Below are 17508 nucleotides of genomic sequence, written 5' to 3' on the forward strand. Positions count from 1 at the left end.
TATTATTATGACATGGAAATATTGATTTTATTTAATAGTTAAGAAGAGAGGGATAGATCATGTTATTGAAATAGATAAACAACAAATATAGGGGGGATACGTCCTGGAAGAGCTAATATTATATGTGTCAATAATGCAGTAAAAAAAAAGTCACATTCATAAAACCAGTTATGAATGTAAATTATTGATAAAAGATCCATTGTATTGTGAGATAGACAAAGATGAATGATGTCGTTTCTTATTGGGGACACATGTTTATAAAAATAGGTCGTTCACTTCTTTTTTATTATTTACTTGCCATTTGCAACATTTCGTGACTTGTTTTTAATTGTCCTCTCACTTACACACACACTTTTTATTTTATTTTATTTTTCCTGCTGCTGCTGCTGCTGTGAATGATCTTATCAGGTGAGTGCATATCGCATATAAATAAATAGTTGTTATTTTATTCGTAGTTTATTTTATTTTATATCATTTAATAGATTAATATGTCGAAATCAAGGTTATTATTTTCTCATTATTCAGATGATGACGATGATGAATTCACTTTGAATCCTATTCATGAACCACTCCATCATTCCTATTTTAATACTAATCATAATGCTAGTTCACAAGCTGAGGATGAAAATAGCGACGATGATGAAGAGAATAGACTAGAGGCACCGCCATCACTGATAATAGAACAGACTCAAACAACGACAAAACCTATTTCAACAAGAGAGCATGTTACTGTATATGATAGAACAATGTGGAGATGGGCTAATGTTGAAAATATGGATGACTTTTTTCAAAGAGTATATGAATACTATCAAGGAAAGGGAATTTATTGTATATTATTAGCTAGATTTTTAAACTTGTTGTAAGCTATATACATGTATATATTTTACAAGCTATTGTATTTATTTTGTATCATTAAAAAGGACCTTGGCTTTTATCATTCTATTTTCAACGTTTCTCATCGGCTGCATAAATTACTCCGATATTACGTCTCATCATACATTAGGGGAAGTAATTGAACCTCAATGCTTATCAAAGTCAGTATCTCTCTCTCTCTCTCTCTCTTTTCTATTTATTTATAGTGTATACTAAAGACTTTATGAAATAGATTATCGTCTACAAAAGTCTTGTTCATTTCAATCTTCATTATTTGGTGGATATGGCAAGCTATTCGATTTATAACAGATTTACCTATGCTTCGAGAAATGCATAATTTTTATATTCATTTACTACTTATTCCAGATGTAAATTAGTATCAATAAGAAATAAGTGAATTTTTTATTTAATCGTATTTTTGTTTTGTTTAGGAGGACATGCAAACAGTTTCATGGCAGACAGTTTTAGAAAGAATTATTCATATACGTGAAAGTAATCCAAATACAAATGATATTCGTTTAACAGAACATGATGTTGCAAGTAGAATTATGCGAAAAGAAAATTATCTCATTGCTTTATTCAACAAGGATATATTAGATATTCAAATCCCTTTACCTTATTTACGTAATCGATCTATATTAACTAAAGATCTTGAATGGAATCTTTCTTTTTGCTTATTAGGATTCATATTTGATAATCGAGGTCAAGTAAGGAAAAGATGTCTAAAGGAACGAAATAAATCTTTCCTAGTAGCTAGCTTAAAGAGAAGGTTCATCTTTATGGGTTTATTAAATCTTGCTTTATCTCCTTTTATCTTTGTTTATCTTCTCTTGCATTTCTTTTTTCGATATTTTGAAGTAAAAAAAAAAAAAGGCTTAAAATAGAAATAATATAAATAGATAACTGACCTGATCTTTGTATATTATGTAGGAATATCATAAAAATCCTAGTGAGATTGGTTCAAGAGCGTATACTCCTTTTGCAAAATGGAAGTTTCGTGAATTCAATGAATTACCTCATTTATTCCGTAATCGTATAAGCCAAAGTTATGAGCATGCCAATCTCTATATCAATCAATTTCCAAAAGAAAAGACACTCTTATTAGCCAGGTAATAGACATATATATATATATATATACATGTATACACATATACACTTGTCACTCATTGTTTTAATCTACTTTAGATTTATATCTTTTTTAGCTGGTTCAATAGCTGGTGTTTTGGCTTTGTTATCTTTAATTGACTCTGAAGCACTGTTGAATTTCGAAATTACACCTAATGGTACTGTTTTGTTTTATTTAGGTTTAACAGGTACTTTATTTGCTATTACACGTAATATGATTCCAGATGAAAACCAAGTATTTGAACCTGAAAATGTGTTAAGAAAAGTAATTGAACATACGCATCATTTACCTCCAGAATGGAAACATAAATTACATACTGACCAAGTAAAAGAAACGTAACAAATAGATACATATAATGTGTATACGGGAGATGTGGAATGAAAGAGAGATATCTAACTAGAATACATCATTTAGGTTCGTGCTGAATTTTGTAAATTATTTGATTATAAAGTGAATTTATTCTTTCAAGAATTGTTAAGTGTCATCTTTGCACCTCTTGTCTTGTGCTTATCATTACCAAAGAGTGCAGATCAAATTGTTGACTTTTTTAGAGAATTTACAGTTCATGTGAACGAATTAGGCTATGTATGTAGTTTTGCTCAATTTGATTTTACACGACATGGTAATGTTAAATATGGTGTTCAAGATGCTATGATAGAAAATGACTATTATTTAAGCAAACAAGGAAAGATGGAAAAGAGTTTTCTTAATTTCAAGGTAATATAAATATATATAAAAGCTTGCTGTATATATAAAATAAAGAATTCAATAGGCAAACAATCCTAAATGGATACCTAACGATCTATCTGGTTCAATGTATCTATCAAGATTAACAGAAATCACAAATCAAAAAGAAACAGACTCGAGTGACGAAAGGAGAGTTCAATTCAGTCAAAAAGGACGCCATCCTGCAGAACCTATTCAATTAAATCAGTATGGTATTCCAAGTAACTTGGGCGAATCTTTTGTCCAAAGTCAACCATGGAAATATCATGTTGAGGATAGAAGAAACGAAGAAGAAGAAGAAGAAAACGAAGGGAGAAGAAATAAAGGCGTAGTTGGTTTATTAAATCAATTTTACGATTTAAATAATAATCCTACAATTTAACATTGGATTTTATATAATAAAAGTATTCAATGCTTGTAAAACGTATGTATAATATAACAAGGGAGGAGGGGGGAGAAAATAAAAATAAATTCTCACGGTTATTGTACAAAAAAAAAAAAAAGAAATACAGAGAAAAATAGACAGTGAGAAAGAGAGAAATAGACAGCGGGAAATAGACAGAAACTTGCTTCTATTCACACTCATAAAATGTTATTATTTCTTATATAATAAATCACATTATTCGTTTGTTTATTTACTTGCAAAAGAGTCTGTGTTTATTTAAAAAATTACTGTTAAAAAAGAAAAAAAAGGAAAATAAACAGACCTAAATCGCATAGTTTCTTTCTTTCTTTAAAGTAGACAAAGTAACTTATTCAAGGGAAAATAAGAAAAGAGTTGACTACAAGCAGTGGCTAGTTCTTATTTATTCAATTGGCGTCGGAAATATTCGGACAAATAATAAAAAAGGTGGGGAAAGAGTAATTCATACTACCTTGGAACATGACGTTTTATTTGGAGCCAATCACTCTTTAACAGTAAAATAATAAAAATAGAATATAAAAAAAGGACTTTACAATGTTATTCTTATTCCCTTTCTTTTTATTATTATTATAAAAATAAACATGTCTATTCCTACTCTTGCTCACTTCAAGTTACCTGAAATCGATAATGAGCCTATGGTAAGATTAACAAATAATAATCAAGCATTCATAATATTTATTATCTCCTTTTTTTTTTTCCTCTTTTCCTTTAGCGTCATTATGCTCCTGGTTCTGATGAAAGACTTAAGCTTGAAGCTGCTCTTCAAGATTTAATTGCTAAAGGTACAGTTGAGGTTCCTGTTATCATTAATGGTGAAAAGATTTATACCGGTAAAACAGCTGAACAATATAACCCTTCAAATCATAAGTCAGTTGTTGCCAAATTTCATCAAGCAGATGCTGTTCTCACTCAAAAGGCTATTGATGGTGCATTAGCTGTAAAAGATCAATGGGAATCCCTTCCTTTTAATGATCGTGTTGCTGTCTTCTTGAAGGCTGCTGATTTGTTATCTTCTAAATACAGGTAAAGAAAGGCATTTTTTATTTTATATGTATATATAACTCATGCTCATATCTAATTATCAATTAGATATCAACTTATGGCTGCTACTATGTTGGGCCAAGGTAAAAATAGCTGGCAAGCTGAAATTGATGCTGCTGCTGAACTTTGTGATTTCTTACGTTTCAATTGCAAGTATGCAGAGGAAATTTATTCTCAGCAACCTCCTAAGAATGCTCCTGGTACCTGGAATAGAACTGAATTCCGTGGTTTAGAAGGTTTCGTCTTGGCTATCTCTCCTTTTAACTTTACCGCTATCGGTGGTAATTTACCTGCTGCTCCGGCTTTAATGGGTAATGTCGTCCTCTGGAAACCTTCTCCAAGTGCTGTTCTTTCTAATTATTTATTCTATGAAATCTTGGTTGAGGCTGGTCTCCCCGCAGGTGTCATTCAATTTATTCCCGGTCCTGCTGAGGAGATCTGTGGTCATGCGATCGAAAGCCGTGATTTTGCCTCTCTTCATTTTACTGGCTCTACTCATGTCTTCCGTCATCTTTGGAAACAAATTGGTGATAACATTCATCGTTATAAAGCCTATCCTCGTATCGTCGGTGAGACGGGCGGTAAGAATTATCATTTATTGCATCCAAGTCTTGATGAGGCGGGTGTTCATCATGCTGCATTACAAACTATTCGTGCTGCATTCGAATATCAAGGTCAAAAATGCTCTGCTTGTTCTCGTGTCTATGTGCCTAGTTCTCTCTTTGCTCAATTTAAAAAGGATTTATTGATCGAACATGCTAAAATCACACAAGGTCCTGTTACTGAATTTCAACATTTCTGTGGTCCTGTCATCAATAGAATGGCATTTGATAAGATCAAGAGTTATATTGAACACGCTGCGGTTGATGACAATTGTGAAATTTTAGCTGGTGGTAAATGGGACGATAGTGTAGGTTATTTTATTGAACCTACTATTATTCTTACAAAGGATAAATTTGCAAAGACAATGAAAGAAGAAATCTTTGGTCCTGTAGTGACGATCTATGTCTATGAAGATGTTGATCTTGAAGCTACTTGCCAACTTATTGGTGAGACCACTGAATATGGTTTAACGGGGGCTTTATTTGCTAAAGATCGTGCTGCTATTGTATCTGGTGCTAATATGCTTCGTAATACTGCGGGTAACTTTTATATTAATGATAAATGTACAGGTGCTGTTGTAGGTCAACAACCCTTTGGTGGTGCTCGTGCTTCAGGTACAAATGACAAGGCAGGTTCTTGGTCTCTTTTAGTTCGCTTCATTTCTACTCGTACTATTAAGGAAAATTTTATTCCTATTGAAAGCTTTACATATCCTTCTAATGCTATTTAAAAGAAAAAGAAAAAAAAAAAAAAAAAGAAAAACTAACCAAAGAAGAAGAAGAAGAGAGGGAAGTTTTCTTAAATTATAAATTAAGCATACATAAATACATACACACACACACACACACACAATCCCTATTATACACATATATATTTCCTTAAAAGAATATAGATTCCATTTGTATGTAAATAGATTCTAAATAAATGATTCTTAAAATAAAGAATTTATTATTATATTGCCCCTCACTTTATTATTTCTTCTTTGATAAAATATGTTGATTAGGTGCTAAACAAGCTTCTTCTACATTGGGGACAATCAATACTTGGATACCTTCTTTTTCCAAAAGTTGAATTCCTTCACAATTCACTAGATTAGGCGGTTCTCGTACACCCAACACGACCCGCTTCAATTTAGCCTCGATAATTCGACTTGTACAGGATCTGTTACCTGATAATCGAATTGAACAGGGCTCCATGGTTGTGTACAGGGTCGCATGGGTTAAATCCATCGAATTAGTGTCCAATTTGGCTAATGCACATTCCTCTGCATGTGTGTTCCCCATGATCTCCCGTGAATAGCCTGTGCTCAATACCTTTCCTTCTCCACTCACAAGTACAGCACCTACACAGTACGCTTGTGGCGCAGGTATGGACTTGTTGGCTTCTTCAATAGCAAGCTGCATGTACTTTAGATCATTTGCATCATTCGTATATGGTGTTCCAAATGCATCTTTCATCTTGAGTTAAAAAAAAAAAAAAAAAAAAGACAAATAATTGCTGAGTTTTAATAATATACATACACATTTATACATTTTTTTTTTTTTTTTTGCAAACTAAAGGCAAACAAGCATACTTTAATAATAATAAAAAAAAAAAAGAATGAGAGAGAACAATTACAATAAAATTTATATATATATAAGAAAAAGGGTGTAACTAGGTGTGTGTTTGTGTGCGTGTGTGTGTGTCTGTTGTAAATATCTAAATTAGAGTTGAAATAAAAAAGAGATGCATAAAAGAGATGAATGAATATAGAACAGTCTTCCTTTTAATTTTTTGCCTTCTTCTTGAGTGCCTTCTTTTTCTTTTCTAATTTGGCCTTTTCTTCTGCCTTCTTTTGAATGCCATATTGCATCTTTGTATAAAGTTTTCTTTGTTTGTTGGTCATCATGACAGTTGCCATTTCCTTTTGTTCCTCTTCTTCGATTTCTGCAGCTGTACGCTTCTTTGGTTTCTTTTCTTCTTCTTCTTCTTCCTCTTCTTCCTTTTCATTTTCCTCTTCCTTTTCACTTTCTACTCCTGTTTCAGGAACATAATCACCTTCTCTCACCTCAACAAATGGAGATAAATGAGGAGGTAATACTTTACCAGGTTCATAAAGACTTGGCTTCAAAATCTTACGAGCATTAATACAATCTGCAATCCATTGAGGCTGAACATAAGTACGAGATAAAACACGGTTTCTGACTGTAGGACGATCTGTGATTTGGTAATGGATAGTTTCATCTGATTCAGGGAAAGGAGGATTCAAACCTACAGAAGGATCCCAACTTACTTGTCCACCACAAGAACGAATCATGAATTCAAGAGCATATCGTGGTGTTTCACGAGACAAATAGAATTTCTGATCCTTAAAGAGATTTTGAAGATCAGAGGTAGCATTAGAAGCAGCTTGAATCTTAGCAAGTGTTACTGTACCATCATCATCGTCATCATCATCGTCATCATTCCCTTTGTTTGATTTAGTCACTGTCTTGAATTCATCGACTGCTGTTGTTGCTGTTGATTCCTCCTCTTCTTCATCATTATTCTTTTGGATTGCATTTGGCATATTTTCATCTAAATGAAAACCACCTGTTTCATCTATCTTGGGTGGATAAGTCATATTGATTTCATTGTATAGCTTGAAATTAACAAATCCAACCAGGGTACGATAAAATTCTAAAAAGGTCAACATAACACGGAAATCGACATCGGTAGGGATCTCTTGAGAGAATTGATAAGGAACGATCCAAGTAATCGTCTGTCCCTTAATTTCAGCTTGATAATAGATACCCTTGATTGAAAAGAAAACCTTACGGAGACTCTTTGTTTTCATCACATAAGCTTGGAATTCAGAGATAAGTTGTTGTGATTCAGCCACGATATCAGCTTTGATTTTATTATCGGCAGGTAACTTGGAGAACAAATAAAGCATGGAAAGGGCATCATCAAGATCACGAAGAGCATCAATAAAACTAGGGTATCTTTCTTTGACGATGTGATCAAGATTATAGATGGGTCTGTTATTTTCTTCCAACGATTTAGCAAGTGCAAATTCACCCTTGTGAAGTACTTTATTGAGCTTCTTTGCAAATGCTTTATATTCACGGAACTTGGCAAGTAAAGGTTCGTGAAGGAGGTATTTAATATCTTTAATGTAGTAAAAAGTGGCGGGTGCTGTACTGCCCTTGTTGGCCTTCTTTTTATTTTTGGGTTCACGAGGATAAATACCCTTTAAAATACAAAGACGTCTTTTATGACATTTTTATTAGCAGCGATGTCATAGATCTAAATAAATAAATAAATAAATAACTTACCTAAAATCTGCAAGTGAGATCTGAAGCTTATTCAAAGCTTGTTGTCTAGTAATGAAATTGGAGGCAGCACCCTTGACTCCCTTTTTGATGATCTTGCCCATTATGCGATTATTGTATTCAAGAAAAAAAAAAAAAAAAAAGAAACTGACAAATTTACCAAAATATAAAAAAAAATTGTGACTCTAAACACTTTCACTCACATAAAAAAAAAAAGGGTGGCTTATAATTTTATTAGAGAGAGAAAAAAAAAAAAGGGACAAAAGTGACCGTCGCTGCTGATGATAAAAAATAAAATTGAACAAGCCAATTTTGGGAGTTCTTTCCTTTCTTTCATCTTTAATCGAATTAAAGGTAAATATATTTTATCCATCCATCCATCCATCCATTTATATTTGATGCAGATAAAAGGGAAACCTATTGTCATGTTACAAAGCCCAAAGGGGAGCTACTGTACATGATACTAGCAACCACTTTTATGAATCGCATTTCTTTTATTGTTTGCGACACTCATTTAAGTATGTATTGCTTTGTTTTACTTATTTTTATTACTTTTTTTTTCTTTTGTTTCTTGGATGGAAACTAGTATACACATATTTTATTTTACTTTATTCTTTAAAAAAAAATGGTCAGAGTTTCCGTCTTGAACGATTGTTTGAACAATATCAACAATGCTGAAAAGCGTGGTAAGAGACAAGTTCTCGTTCGTCCTTCTTCTAAGGTTATTGTCAAGTTCTTGACTGTTATGCAAAAGCATGGTAAGTGTCTTTTTTTATTTATTATATATGCACACACACACACACATACATACATGTACAAATATACTCCGTAGTATAACTGGTTATATATTGCCCTTTTTTTTTCCACAATATTTAATTTTTAAATCTACGGAAGAATGATATCCTATTTATTTGTCTTGTCTTTTTATTTTATACACATTATTATAAAATATTTTTTTTTCACAAATATTGGAAACATGTTTTATTGATAAATCTCTTTATTAACAAAATTAGGTTATATTGGTGAATTTGAACTTATTGATGACCATCGTTCTGGTAAAATCGTGATCCAACTTCTTGGCCGCATCAATAAATGTGGTGTCATTTCTCCTCGTTTCAATATTAAACTTACTGAACTCGAGAAATGGACTGCTAACTTATTACCTGCCCGTCAATTTGGTTACTTGGTCTTGACCACCTCTGCTGGTATTATGGATCACGAAGAAGCTCGTCAAAAGCATGCTGGTGGTAAGATCCTTGGTTTCTTCTACTAAGAGGGAGGATTTTTTTTCATTTATTAGCTAGTCCCATTTTTCTTAATATCATACCAAACTTTTTTTTTTTTTTATAAAAAAATAAAAGAAAAGAAAAAAGACTCTATAATAGATTTGTTTGTACATAGAATAGAATAATAAATAGAATCATTTTTATTAAGTAATAGAGGATGATGATGTCTTCTCTTGCTCTTCTTGAGCGACTTGTTTATTTAGGATAATGAAACCTAGTAAAATAAACAAACTACCTATGATGGTTGACATCGGTACCATCACTCCTGTAACAAAAATATCCGTAACGGCCACAGCGGGTATAGTTAACATGACGCCTACAGCAGCGAAAACAGGATTAACAAGTGCGATAACGGCCATAAAGGTTGCGTTATAGATGACACTCATGGAAGCAATAGCCAAGATAGAACCCATCGTCACTCTATCTGGCCATTCAAATTCCTCTATACCTGATAGATGTAAAAGAGGGAAAGGTAACCAAAGAAATAAGAAAGTGACGATACCGATGATACCCGTGATTGTGTTTGCAAATAAGATGGTTGAATGTGAGGGAGAAGGGGAAGCATATTTCTTATAAAAGACTTCATAGAACCCATATAGAGCAGCACCTATAGAGGCCACAACAATTCCCACACATTCCCTTATCGTGCTACCACTACGATCCTCTTCCTCCGAATCTGTTGTTGACCAAAGAGCCATCGTAAGGACACCAATCAAACAGAGTATAACAGCCCCAACTTTTACAGGGACAATTCGATCATGCAACATGAGAATACTAAATAGGTAAGCAAAGAAACAGCCAGTGTTATAGATGGCTGTTAAATTTGACATGGACGTCAGGTTGACACTAAGGTACCATATATAAGAAGGTAACGTGAGCAATGCAGATAAATAGAGGCTCATTTTAAGAATGAAGAAAAGGGGAGAAGGATTGGTCTCTGGTTGATATAACAACAAATCATGAAGAGAACTCTGAAACGATAACTTGTAGTTCTCAAAGGTCTTTACTAATCGTTGGTTTATTGACAATGGTTCATTACTTGAACAATACCATTGTTGTTGAATGTATTCACCTACGAATTGTATTGGAATCATAAAGATATAACAAGAATGACTTATATACCTGAAACAATGTATCAAAAAAGGAGAAGAAGAAAAAGAAAAAAAGACAGACAGAGAGAGAGAGAGAGTAGAAAATAAATAGATAAATAAATAAACAAATCAACAACAAACTACACATATTTACAATATAAAGTAAGGCTTTGAATAACTTGTTGTCTTTTGAACATATTGAGTTAACTCGGTTTGAAGAACAAAAGTAATTACACATATAGTTAACATTAAAGTGGCCAAGATAGACCGAGATTTTCTCTTTCTTTTTGCCATTATTTGAATTGAAGTTTCTCTTTCAATGGGTAATGTTGATGACAGTTCTTCAATAGGAACGGAATGATAAGTTGTCATTGAAAAACCTTTGTGTTTTTAAATAATTGTGTAAAGAGAAAAGGAGACTTTTTTTTTTTTTCTTGATACAATGTTTTAACCTAAAATGAATGACTAAGGAAAAAAAAAAAAGATAAGGCACTATAAATAATTTGTTTAGACATGTGCCAGAAAATTTGTGTACAATTTGTACTTTCATCGGCGTAACTCATCACTTTCTTGTCTCTTAAGAGGTTTTTTTTTTTTTTTTTTTTTTTTTTTTTTTTTTTTTTTTTAGTTTGTTTTCTTCTGTAAAAATTCATTGCTATTCTGTGCTCATTTTGGGGAGTGAGGGTTGTTTGAATTTTATTTTTATTAATAATAGCATGATGAATAACAGCAATAAGAATGATAATTAAGATTTATAAGGGTAAAATTCTATTGGCTAAATAAAAAACAAATTGATTCTTATTGTTATTCGCTATCCACGAGAGCCACTACCACCTGCAAAATCTAAAGGCTTCCTTCTATTAAAAATATCCTTTGGTAATTCTGGTGGCAAATTGGTTAAAATACTTTTATTACATATTAGTCGTGTATGTCATAAAGCATTTATTTTATTTTTCTCCTTCTTCTTACCGCATCATGTTTAACCTCGTCTTTGCTGGATTCTAATCATAACATGTTAAATTGTATTTTCTTCAATTTATATAGTTAACATGTTATTTTTTTTTACTTGTTCTTCTTTAAGTGACAATAAAGCTAACAATGAATATTGTTGAAGTATATTAGCAGCAGCTTGTCTTTCATTTTTGGTTTCATTGTCTTGTCTTTTTGAATGCGGTACTAATTCATTATCATTTAATGACATTTTGTATAGTTAACAGGAAAAAAAAAAAAGAAAAAAATGTTTTTATTTTTTTTTTTCTTTTCTTTTTTTTTTTTTTTTGTTGTTTTACTTGTCTTTCCATGATTCCTAAAAAAATTATTCAAACAACAACAGATGATAGAAAAATAATATTTGCATATAAAAAACCACCTCCTCATACAAACATTATTCTTTGTTTCATACCAGGATTTAAATCTGATTTCATTACTTCAAAAAAGGCACAAGTTGTCTACAATTTAGCAGAAGAACTCAAGGTTGGATTCTTGTCTTGGAATCATCATCAAGACATGACATCAGTGGTAGACTGGTATCGAGATGGGGTATCATTATTATGTAATGATTACGACTATTATTTGATTGGCGCAAGTATGGGATTATGGATATCACTTTTAATTGCTACTACAACGAAAAGGATAAGAGGTATTGTAGGTATTGGGGGTAGTATTGATTTCACTGAGAGATGGCTATCAGAGGAAGCACCGAGTCATGATGCCAATGTGATATGGAAAAGGCCAAGTGAATATGCAGTAGAAGGATATTATGAAATACCCGTTTCATTTCTATTAAATTCTAGACCTGCATTATTATTACAAGGAGAAGAAGATATGATTGTCATTCCTTGTCCGATCTATTTAATACATGGTGAACAAGACAAGGACGTAAGATTTGAAGAAGCTAAAGAGTTTGCCAATCATTTGTTAAAAGGCAGAAATCATGTTTATTTTTATCAAGTGAAAGACGGTGATCATAGACTTTCTAAATCTTCTGATTTAGATTATATTCGTCACAAATTACTAGAAATAATAAAAAAACAATAAGGTGTATTTTTTCCTTTTTTTTTTCTTCTTCTTCTTCTTCTTCCTATTTTCTATTCTTTTTTTTTCCTTTTCCTTTTCCCTTTTCCCTTTTTACCCTTCTTACCCTTCTTACCCTTTTTACCCTTTTAATAAATTATACAGTAGTAATGGGTGTCAAGTATAGGATCTACTTGGATAATAACAATAATATGAATAGTCGAGCTTATAGAATCTATGCTTGTTCAAATTGTAAAAATCATTTAAGTGCAACTAATCTTTTAATATCAAAAGTAATTTTATATTAGCTCTCCACACAATCCATCTTCGTATTTACCATAAAGTTTATACTACAGGATTTTCATGGCTTACATGGAAGTGCTTATTTATTTGAAAAAGTGTACTTTTTTTTATTTTTATTATTATTATTATTTGCATAAATATAAATTTATCATATCCATTCATCACCTACTACTTGTTATATAGTGTGAATATAAAAGTAGCCCAGGAAACTCAAGAACGGTAATATAATATAATATAAGTTTTCCGATATACCCCACTTATATTTATTATTAGTATGATGACAACGGGGAAACATTGCATTAGTTACATTTCATGTAGTAATTGTGGAGAGAATTTAGGTTGGAAATATGCAAGTATTATTTTATTACATTAGCCCCATTTTAACAATAATAACAATACTTTTTTTTTTTTTTTTAGATTAAAGCATATGATACTACGCAGAAATATAAAGAAGGAAAATATATATTGGAAAGAAGTAATCTTCAAACATTAAATAATAACAATTATAAAGAATATTTAATATAATAAGATATATAAAGCGTTAAATAAAAAAAATCAAAAAAATCAAAAAAAAAAAATCTAATACACAAATATTTTTTTCTTTTCTTTTTTTTTTTTATTATTATTATTAAGAAAAAAAGGCATACAATGTGGCAAGAAGCAAAGGCCAATGACAAAAGAGTACTAATCACAAAAGACATATATATTTGTTTATTTACCTAAATAATAAAGTAAAAAAAAAAAATGAATTATATTTTATCCTGTTAAAAATTACTAGATTCGTGAATTGATGGCAGATCATCGAAAAAGGGCTGAAAGAAGACGCGCCTATTATGAATCAAAAGTAAAAGGAATATATATATATATATATATATATATGTATGTATGTACGTATATAGTTTACTAAATTTGCTATTTATTAGCTTGGTGATCCTCAACAATTAATTCGTGTCATTGGTTCTTCATCCAAATTATATCCTGATGCTGAACAGTTTTATTATCATGAGAATCCTGATAATCTGTAAAGTATACAATTCAATTATAATGTTATACATGTTTATTTATCATCATCAAATAGCATGCCTTGGCAAGGGAATCCAGATATTAAAATTGATCGGTAAAAAAATAAATAAATATTACCTAACAGACAGTCAATAAACTGATTTCCTTCATGTATAGTTTTGATGGTCGATCTTTATTAGATTACATACCCGATTCAACTAAAAATAGCTATCAAGATTTCTCTAAAGATGATAAAGAAATATCAGATGAATTAAACTTTGAAAGATATCATGATCTAATAGAAGCAGAACGATTAAATGGTATGTACAAGCATACTATATATTTTACTATGTCTTTTTTTCTTTCTTTCTTTCTAATCACTTTTCGCTATATAGTAAGTGAGACGGAAAGATTGGCGGAAGTAGAAGAAGAATGGACAAAGTTATTAGATCGACACCAAGCAAAGCTTGCTTTACTTAAAAATCAAGAGTAAGTACGAAATTAGATATGCATTATGTATAGTTAATAAACTTAACATGAATCTATAATAGGAGAACACATAGTAAGAACCATACATTTGGTTATGATTATGGTACAGGAAAAGTAAATAATGAAGATCTTTATCAAGATAATCATGACGAAAAAGCATCTAGATTGCTTAAAGATATCCTTTAAATATACATATATACATATATATATATATATATATATATACTATCTATATCTATACATATGAATATCCTTAACTGCTTCTTTTCTCTCTTTTTTTTAAAATATCTACAAGTCGATATTTTACAGTATGTAGATGATTTAACTGATAAAGATAAACAGATTTTGAATGAAATGTCGGGAAAATATGGTATTCGCAGTTATGCTCGACTCTTACGTCTTGCAAAAAAAGATCGTGATGATGAACTACGATCATTAAAACGGCAACAAGAAGAAGGGAAACCAAAGGATGGACTTAGTAAGAGTGAGAGACGAAAGAGGAGACGAAGAAGAAGAAGAAGACATAGAAGAAGAAGAAGTAGAAGTAGAGAGGATAACGATCATTCTTATAGACGTCGCCATAGTCCAACGTATGAACCTTATTATAATCAGGACGATGAATCAGGCTCATCTTATAGTTCATGGGATGATTCAGATGATGATGATGATGATTCTAATCATAGTGATTCTTCCTCTGATAATGCTATTGAGTTTGGATCAACAAGTACACCTGAAGAACATATCATGGATCGACCACAAAAAGAAGAAGAAGAAATAAAAAAGAATAAATCAGTGGAAGTATTGAAATCAGTTCCTACTATAGAAAGGAAATTAACGCCTATGGAAAAATTAAAATTAAAGATGAGAGAAGGTTTAGAGAAACAAATTGTATCTGATGAAAGAGACAGGAGAAGAAAAGAAAGAGAAAAAGAAATAGAGCAATTACAAGAATTGGCAAAAAGTCAGGGACTTCCCATCGATGCTTATTTACGACCTGAACCACCGACACGAGAAAGGATTGAAAAGGAAGAAGAGAAAGAAGATAGAAAAAGATATTATTCGCCCTCTTCTTCAGATAATGAAGAAGAAGAAAAGAAACTGAATAATGATAAAAAAGGATATGACTCATCATCGTCTAATGAAATGAAGGAGAGTAGAAAAAGATATCATTCACCTTCATCATCATCTGAAAAGGGAACAGAAGAAGATTCCACAAAAAATAAAAGGCGATATAGATCTCCCTCAACAAGCAGGAGTCGAAGTAGAGATAATGATGGGAAGAATAAAAGAGAAAGATATAGATCCCCTTCAACTGATTCTGATGATAATAGAAGAAAGGAACGAAAAAGGGACGTTTCTTATAAACGATATACATCACCTTCAACAAGTAATAGGAAATATACATCGTCAAGGAATAGTAGTAGATCCTATTCATCTAGAAATCATAGTAGTAGAAAAGAAAGTGATTATAGGCGATATAAGCAACGATCAAGATCCCCTTCACCACCAAGAAAAAGTAGACATAGTAGTTATTCACGTTATAGATCACCTTCTTTTTAGTGACGATAAAAGAAAGATATATAAATAAGGATTAGTGTTCAAGATATAATAAGTATTAAACATAGAAGCATTGTATACTATTGTTTTTTTTTTTTTTTTTTTTTTTTTTTTTTTTTTTTTTTAAAAAAAAGTGGGTAATAGTAGTACTATAAGTTTATTATATAAATAAGTTTCATATCATAAATATCTTAATCTTCAGTCAAATAGTTATCATCGTCGTCATCATCATCTTCTTCTTCAATTATTGGTACAGTAACAAATTCATTTGTTGGAAGTAGTACTTTATTCAATTTATACCACAGCTTTTTCCCAAACACATTCCAAGCACCTATTGCAAAAATGGCTTCAAGTAGAGTGAATAGAACAATAAAGATGATAGCAGTTAAGATTCTTCTGTGGTACATATAATATCTAATGACATGATGATGTGTTTAATTCCCATGATATTATTTAAATTTTATAATTTAACCTGTACCTTAAACCATGAAAATCAGCTATAACACTTATTTGAGCATTGTAAACTTGTAATTTTGGAGTTGAAAGTGTAACATGAGCTTGAGTGATTGGAGTTGCCTGAATAGAAAAAAAACTAAAATTAGTTTTCTTTTTCCTATTTTTTTTTTTTTTTAATTGTGCCTTTTACTTTTTTCTCGATATAGCTTTCGATTAAAGGAATGTGAATATGTTGGCTTTCATCTGTCCAACCGATTAATAAGGGAATTGATTTTGCTAATACACGAAGTATTCGTTGAGAATAAGATTGATATCGAAGAATAGCCTTGATTATTAAAAAATATAAATATATGCATGTATATTAAAGAAAAAAAAAAGGGCTTTTCTATTCTTTTAAATGCTTACAGGTCTACTAGATTCAATCAATACGGTACCATCAAGTGTTTGTAATTGTGCATATACCATAAAGTTTCCTAAATTGAAATTGATATCTGAGGTAGGTACATGAAGTTGAATTGAGATATCATAGGCTTGTTCATCTCTTAAAAGCTGAATAAGTATGTAAATACAAATAGAATAGATATTATATATATATATATATATATATGTATATATATACCGTTTCTACTGATTGATGGCGAGAATCTACAAAATGAACATGGCCTTGTGGAGTATGAAAACTAGCATCTGGATATTGAAAGTAAATAGGCTCAATATGAGCTAGTTGGGGTATATAACGTTGATAAAAAGTTAAATAAGCTGTAAAGCTTGTTAAAAGAATCCATGCAATTCCAAAGGCTAATACAAGGCTTTGAACTACAGTTTGCTGTGCATAGGGTGCAAATAAGACCCGAAAAATAGGAAGTAAGATTAAATTATTGATGAGTTTAACTATTGTAGTAATGATAGGATGCCATTTTATAACATGATGATGAGATGGATGTTGCTGTTCCTCTTCTAGTTCTTTCAGTTCATCTACATCGTCTTCATCAGGTAATGGTGGCAAAGACGAAAGATCTTCTTCATAATAATTTTGCTTGTATTGTGGTGATGATGATGGTAGAAATCTAAGGTCAGACTTTAATAGTATTAATAAAAAAAAAAAAAAGGGAGGGGAAAGGAACGAAAATATTTTTATACTCCTTACGTTTAATAATTCTTGATCTGAAAAATCGTCTATATCTGAATATGATTTTGGCATTTTTATATGATGTATTAAAGGAGA

At 31.2% G+C, this 17508-nt stretch overlaps 9 protein-coding genes across 9 annotated transcripts; 5 read left to right on the top strand and 4 right to left on the bottom strand.

Moving 5' to 3' along the window:
• Positions 1–391: 391 nt before the first annotated feature.
• On the top strand, positions 392–3508 carry BX663DRAFT_462120 (autophagy protein Apg9-domain-containing protein). Its single transcript, XM_051523964.1, has 9 exons — positions 392–859; positions 921–1034; positions 1106–1241; positions 1305–1730; positions 1804–1982; positions 2059–2323; positions 2414–2716; positions 2772–3149; positions 3230–3508. Exons 1-8 carry the CDS (start codon positions 489–491, stop codon positions 3105–3107), a joined length of 2130 nt encoding a protein of 709 aa, XP_051378312.1. The 5' UTR covers positions 392–488; the 3' UTR covers positions 3108–3149; positions 3230–3508.
• A 210-nt stretch (positions 3509–3718) lies between these two features.
• Positions 3719–5526, top strand: BX663DRAFT_462123 (1-pyrroline-5-carboxylate dehydrogenase; the record flags this gene model as incomplete). Its single annotated transcript, XM_051523965.1, has 3 exons — positions 3719–3787; positions 3862–4172; positions 4239–5526. Exons 1-3 carry the CDS (start codon positions 3731–3733, stop codon positions 5521–5523), a joined length of 1653 nt encoding a protein of 550 aa, XP_051378313.1. The 5' UTR covers positions 3719–3730.
• Positions 5527–5703: 177 nt separating this feature from the next.
• BX663DRAFT_525452 (cytidine deaminase-like protein) lies at positions 5704–6271 on the bottom strand. The gene has a single exon (XM_051529769.1). It carries the CDS (start codon positions 6248–6250, stop codon positions 5765–5767), a length of 486 nt encoding a protein of 161 aa, XP_051378314.1. The 5' UTR covers positions 6251–6271; the 3' UTR covers positions 5704–5764.
• Positions 6272–6332: 61 nt separating this feature from the next.
• On the bottom strand, positions 6333–8203 carry BX663DRAFT_525453 (Pescadillo N-terminus-domain-containing protein). The gene is made up of 2 exons (XM_051529770.1): positions 8090–8203; positions 6333–8023 (listed from the first exon to the last, which is right to left on the bottom strand). Exons 1-2 carry the CDS (start codon positions 8188–8190, stop codon positions 6559–6561), a joined length of 1566 nt encoding a protein of 521 aa, XP_051378315.1. The 5' UTR covers positions 8191–8203; the 3' UTR covers positions 6333–6558.
• A 469-nt stretch (positions 8204–8672) lies between these two features.
• Positions 8673–9441, top strand: BX663DRAFT_525456 (40S ribosomal protein S22-A). The gene is made up of 2 exons (XM_051529771.1): positions 8673–8844; positions 9100–9441. The coding sequence occupies exons 1-2, from the start codon at positions 8712–8714 to the stop codon at positions 9357–9359; spliced, it is 393 nt and encodes a 130-aa protein (XP_051378316.1). The 5' UTR covers positions 8673–8711; the 3' UTR covers positions 9360–9441.
• A 57-nt stretch (positions 9442–9498) lies between these two features.
• BX663DRAFT_525459 (uncharacterized protein) lies at positions 9499–10975 on the bottom strand. Its single transcript, XM_051529772.1, has 2 exons — positions 10618–10975; positions 9499–10494 (listed from the first exon to the last, which is right to left on the bottom strand). Exons 1-2 carry the CDS (start codon positions 10833–10835, stop codon positions 9516–9518), a joined length of 1197 nt encoding a protein of 398 aa, XP_051378317.1. The 5' UTR covers positions 10836–10975; the 3' UTR covers positions 9499–9515.
• Positions 10976–11762: 787 nt separating this feature from the next.
• BX663DRAFT_533426 (alternative splicing regulator-domain-containing protein) lies at positions 11763–14456 on the top strand (the record flags this gene model as incomplete). Its single annotated transcript, XM_051530528.1, has 7 exons — positions 11763–12413; positions 13558–13623; positions 13703–13800; positions 13858–13896; positions 13959–14101; positions 14177–14270; positions 14333–14456. The coding sequence occupies 7 exons, from the start codon at positions 11763–11765 to the stop codon at positions 14454–14456; spliced, it is 1215 nt and encodes a 404-aa protein (XP_051378318.1).
• Positions 14424–15952, top strand: BX663DRAFT_525473 (uncharacterized protein). The gene has a single exon (XM_051529773.1). It carries the CDS (start codon positions 14514–14516, stop codon positions 15828–15830), a length of 1317 nt encoding a protein of 438 aa, XP_051378319.1. The 5' UTR covers positions 14424–14513; the 3' UTR covers positions 15831–15952.
• Positions 15945–17484, bottom strand: BX663DRAFT_525474 (putative adipose-regulatory protein-domain-containing protein; the record flags this gene model as incomplete). Its single annotated transcript, XM_051529774.1, has 6 exons — positions 15945–16241; positions 16306–16403; positions 16474–16608; positions 16689–16832; positions 16903–17361; positions 17431–17484. The coding sequence occupies 6 exons, from the start codon at positions 17482–17484 to the stop codon at positions 16019–16021; spliced, it is 1113 nt and encodes a 370-aa protein (XP_051378320.1). The 3' UTR covers positions 15945–16018.
• Positions 17485–17508: the final 24 nt, after the last annotated feature.

Source organism: Cokeromyces recurvatus (genome assembly GCF_025118155.1).
Source record: "Cokeromyces recurvatus strain NRRL 2243 chromosome Unknown BX663scaffold_42, whole genome shotgun sequence".
Lineage (NCBI taxonomy): Eukaryota > Fungi > Mucoromycota > Mucoromycetes > Mucorales > Mucoraceae > Cokeromyces > Cokeromyces recurvatus.

Excerpts from the sequence above, each read along its gene's own strand:
- BX663DRAFT_525459 (XM_051529772.1), bottom strand. The coding sequence starts at position 10,835 with ATGACAACTTATCATTCCGTTCCTATTGAAGAACTGTCATCAACATTA. Across the intron at positions 10,495-10,617 it reads TCAAAGCCTTACTTTATATT|GTATATAAGTCATTCTTGTT; the intron begins GTAAATATGTGT and ends ACATTGTTTCAG.
- BX663DRAFT_462120 (XM_051523964.1), top strand. The coding sequence starts at position 489 with ATGTCGAAATCAAGGTTATTATTTTCTCATTATTCAGATGATGACGAT. Across the intron at positions 1,242-1,304 it reads ATTTACTACTTATTCCAGAT|GAGGACATGCAAACAGTTTC; the intron begins GTAAATTAGTAT and ends TGTTTTGTTTAG. Across the intron at positions 1,983-2,058 it reads AAGACACTCTTATTAGCCAG|ATTTATATCTTTTTTAGCTG; the intron begins GTAATAGACATA and ends AATCTACTTTAG.
- BX663DRAFT_525452 (XM_051529769.1), bottom strand. The coding sequence starts at position 6,250 with ATGAAAGATGCATTTGGAACACCATATACGAATGATGCAAATGATCTA.
- BX663DRAFT_525456 (XM_051529771.1), top strand. The coding sequence starts at position 8,712 with ATGGTCAGAGTTTCCGTCTTGAACGATTGTTTGAACAATATCAACAAT. Across the intron at positions 8,845-9,099 it reads GACTGTTATGCAAAAGCATG|GTTATATTGGTGAATTTGAA; the intron begins GTAAGTGTCTTT and ends TAACAAAATTAG.
- BX663DRAFT_525453 (XM_051529770.1), bottom strand. The coding sequence starts at position 8,190 with ATGGGCAAGATCATCAAAAAGGGAGTCAAGGGTGCTGCCTCCAATTTC. Across the intron at positions 8,024-8,089 it reads ATCTCACTTGCAGATTTTAG|ACGTCTTTGTATTTTAAAGG; the intron begins GTAAGTTATTTA and ends ATGTCATAAAAG.
- BX663DRAFT_525473 (XM_051529773.1), top strand. The coding sequence starts at position 14,514 with ATGAATATCCTTAACTGCTTCTTTTCTCTCTTTTTTTTAAAATATCTA.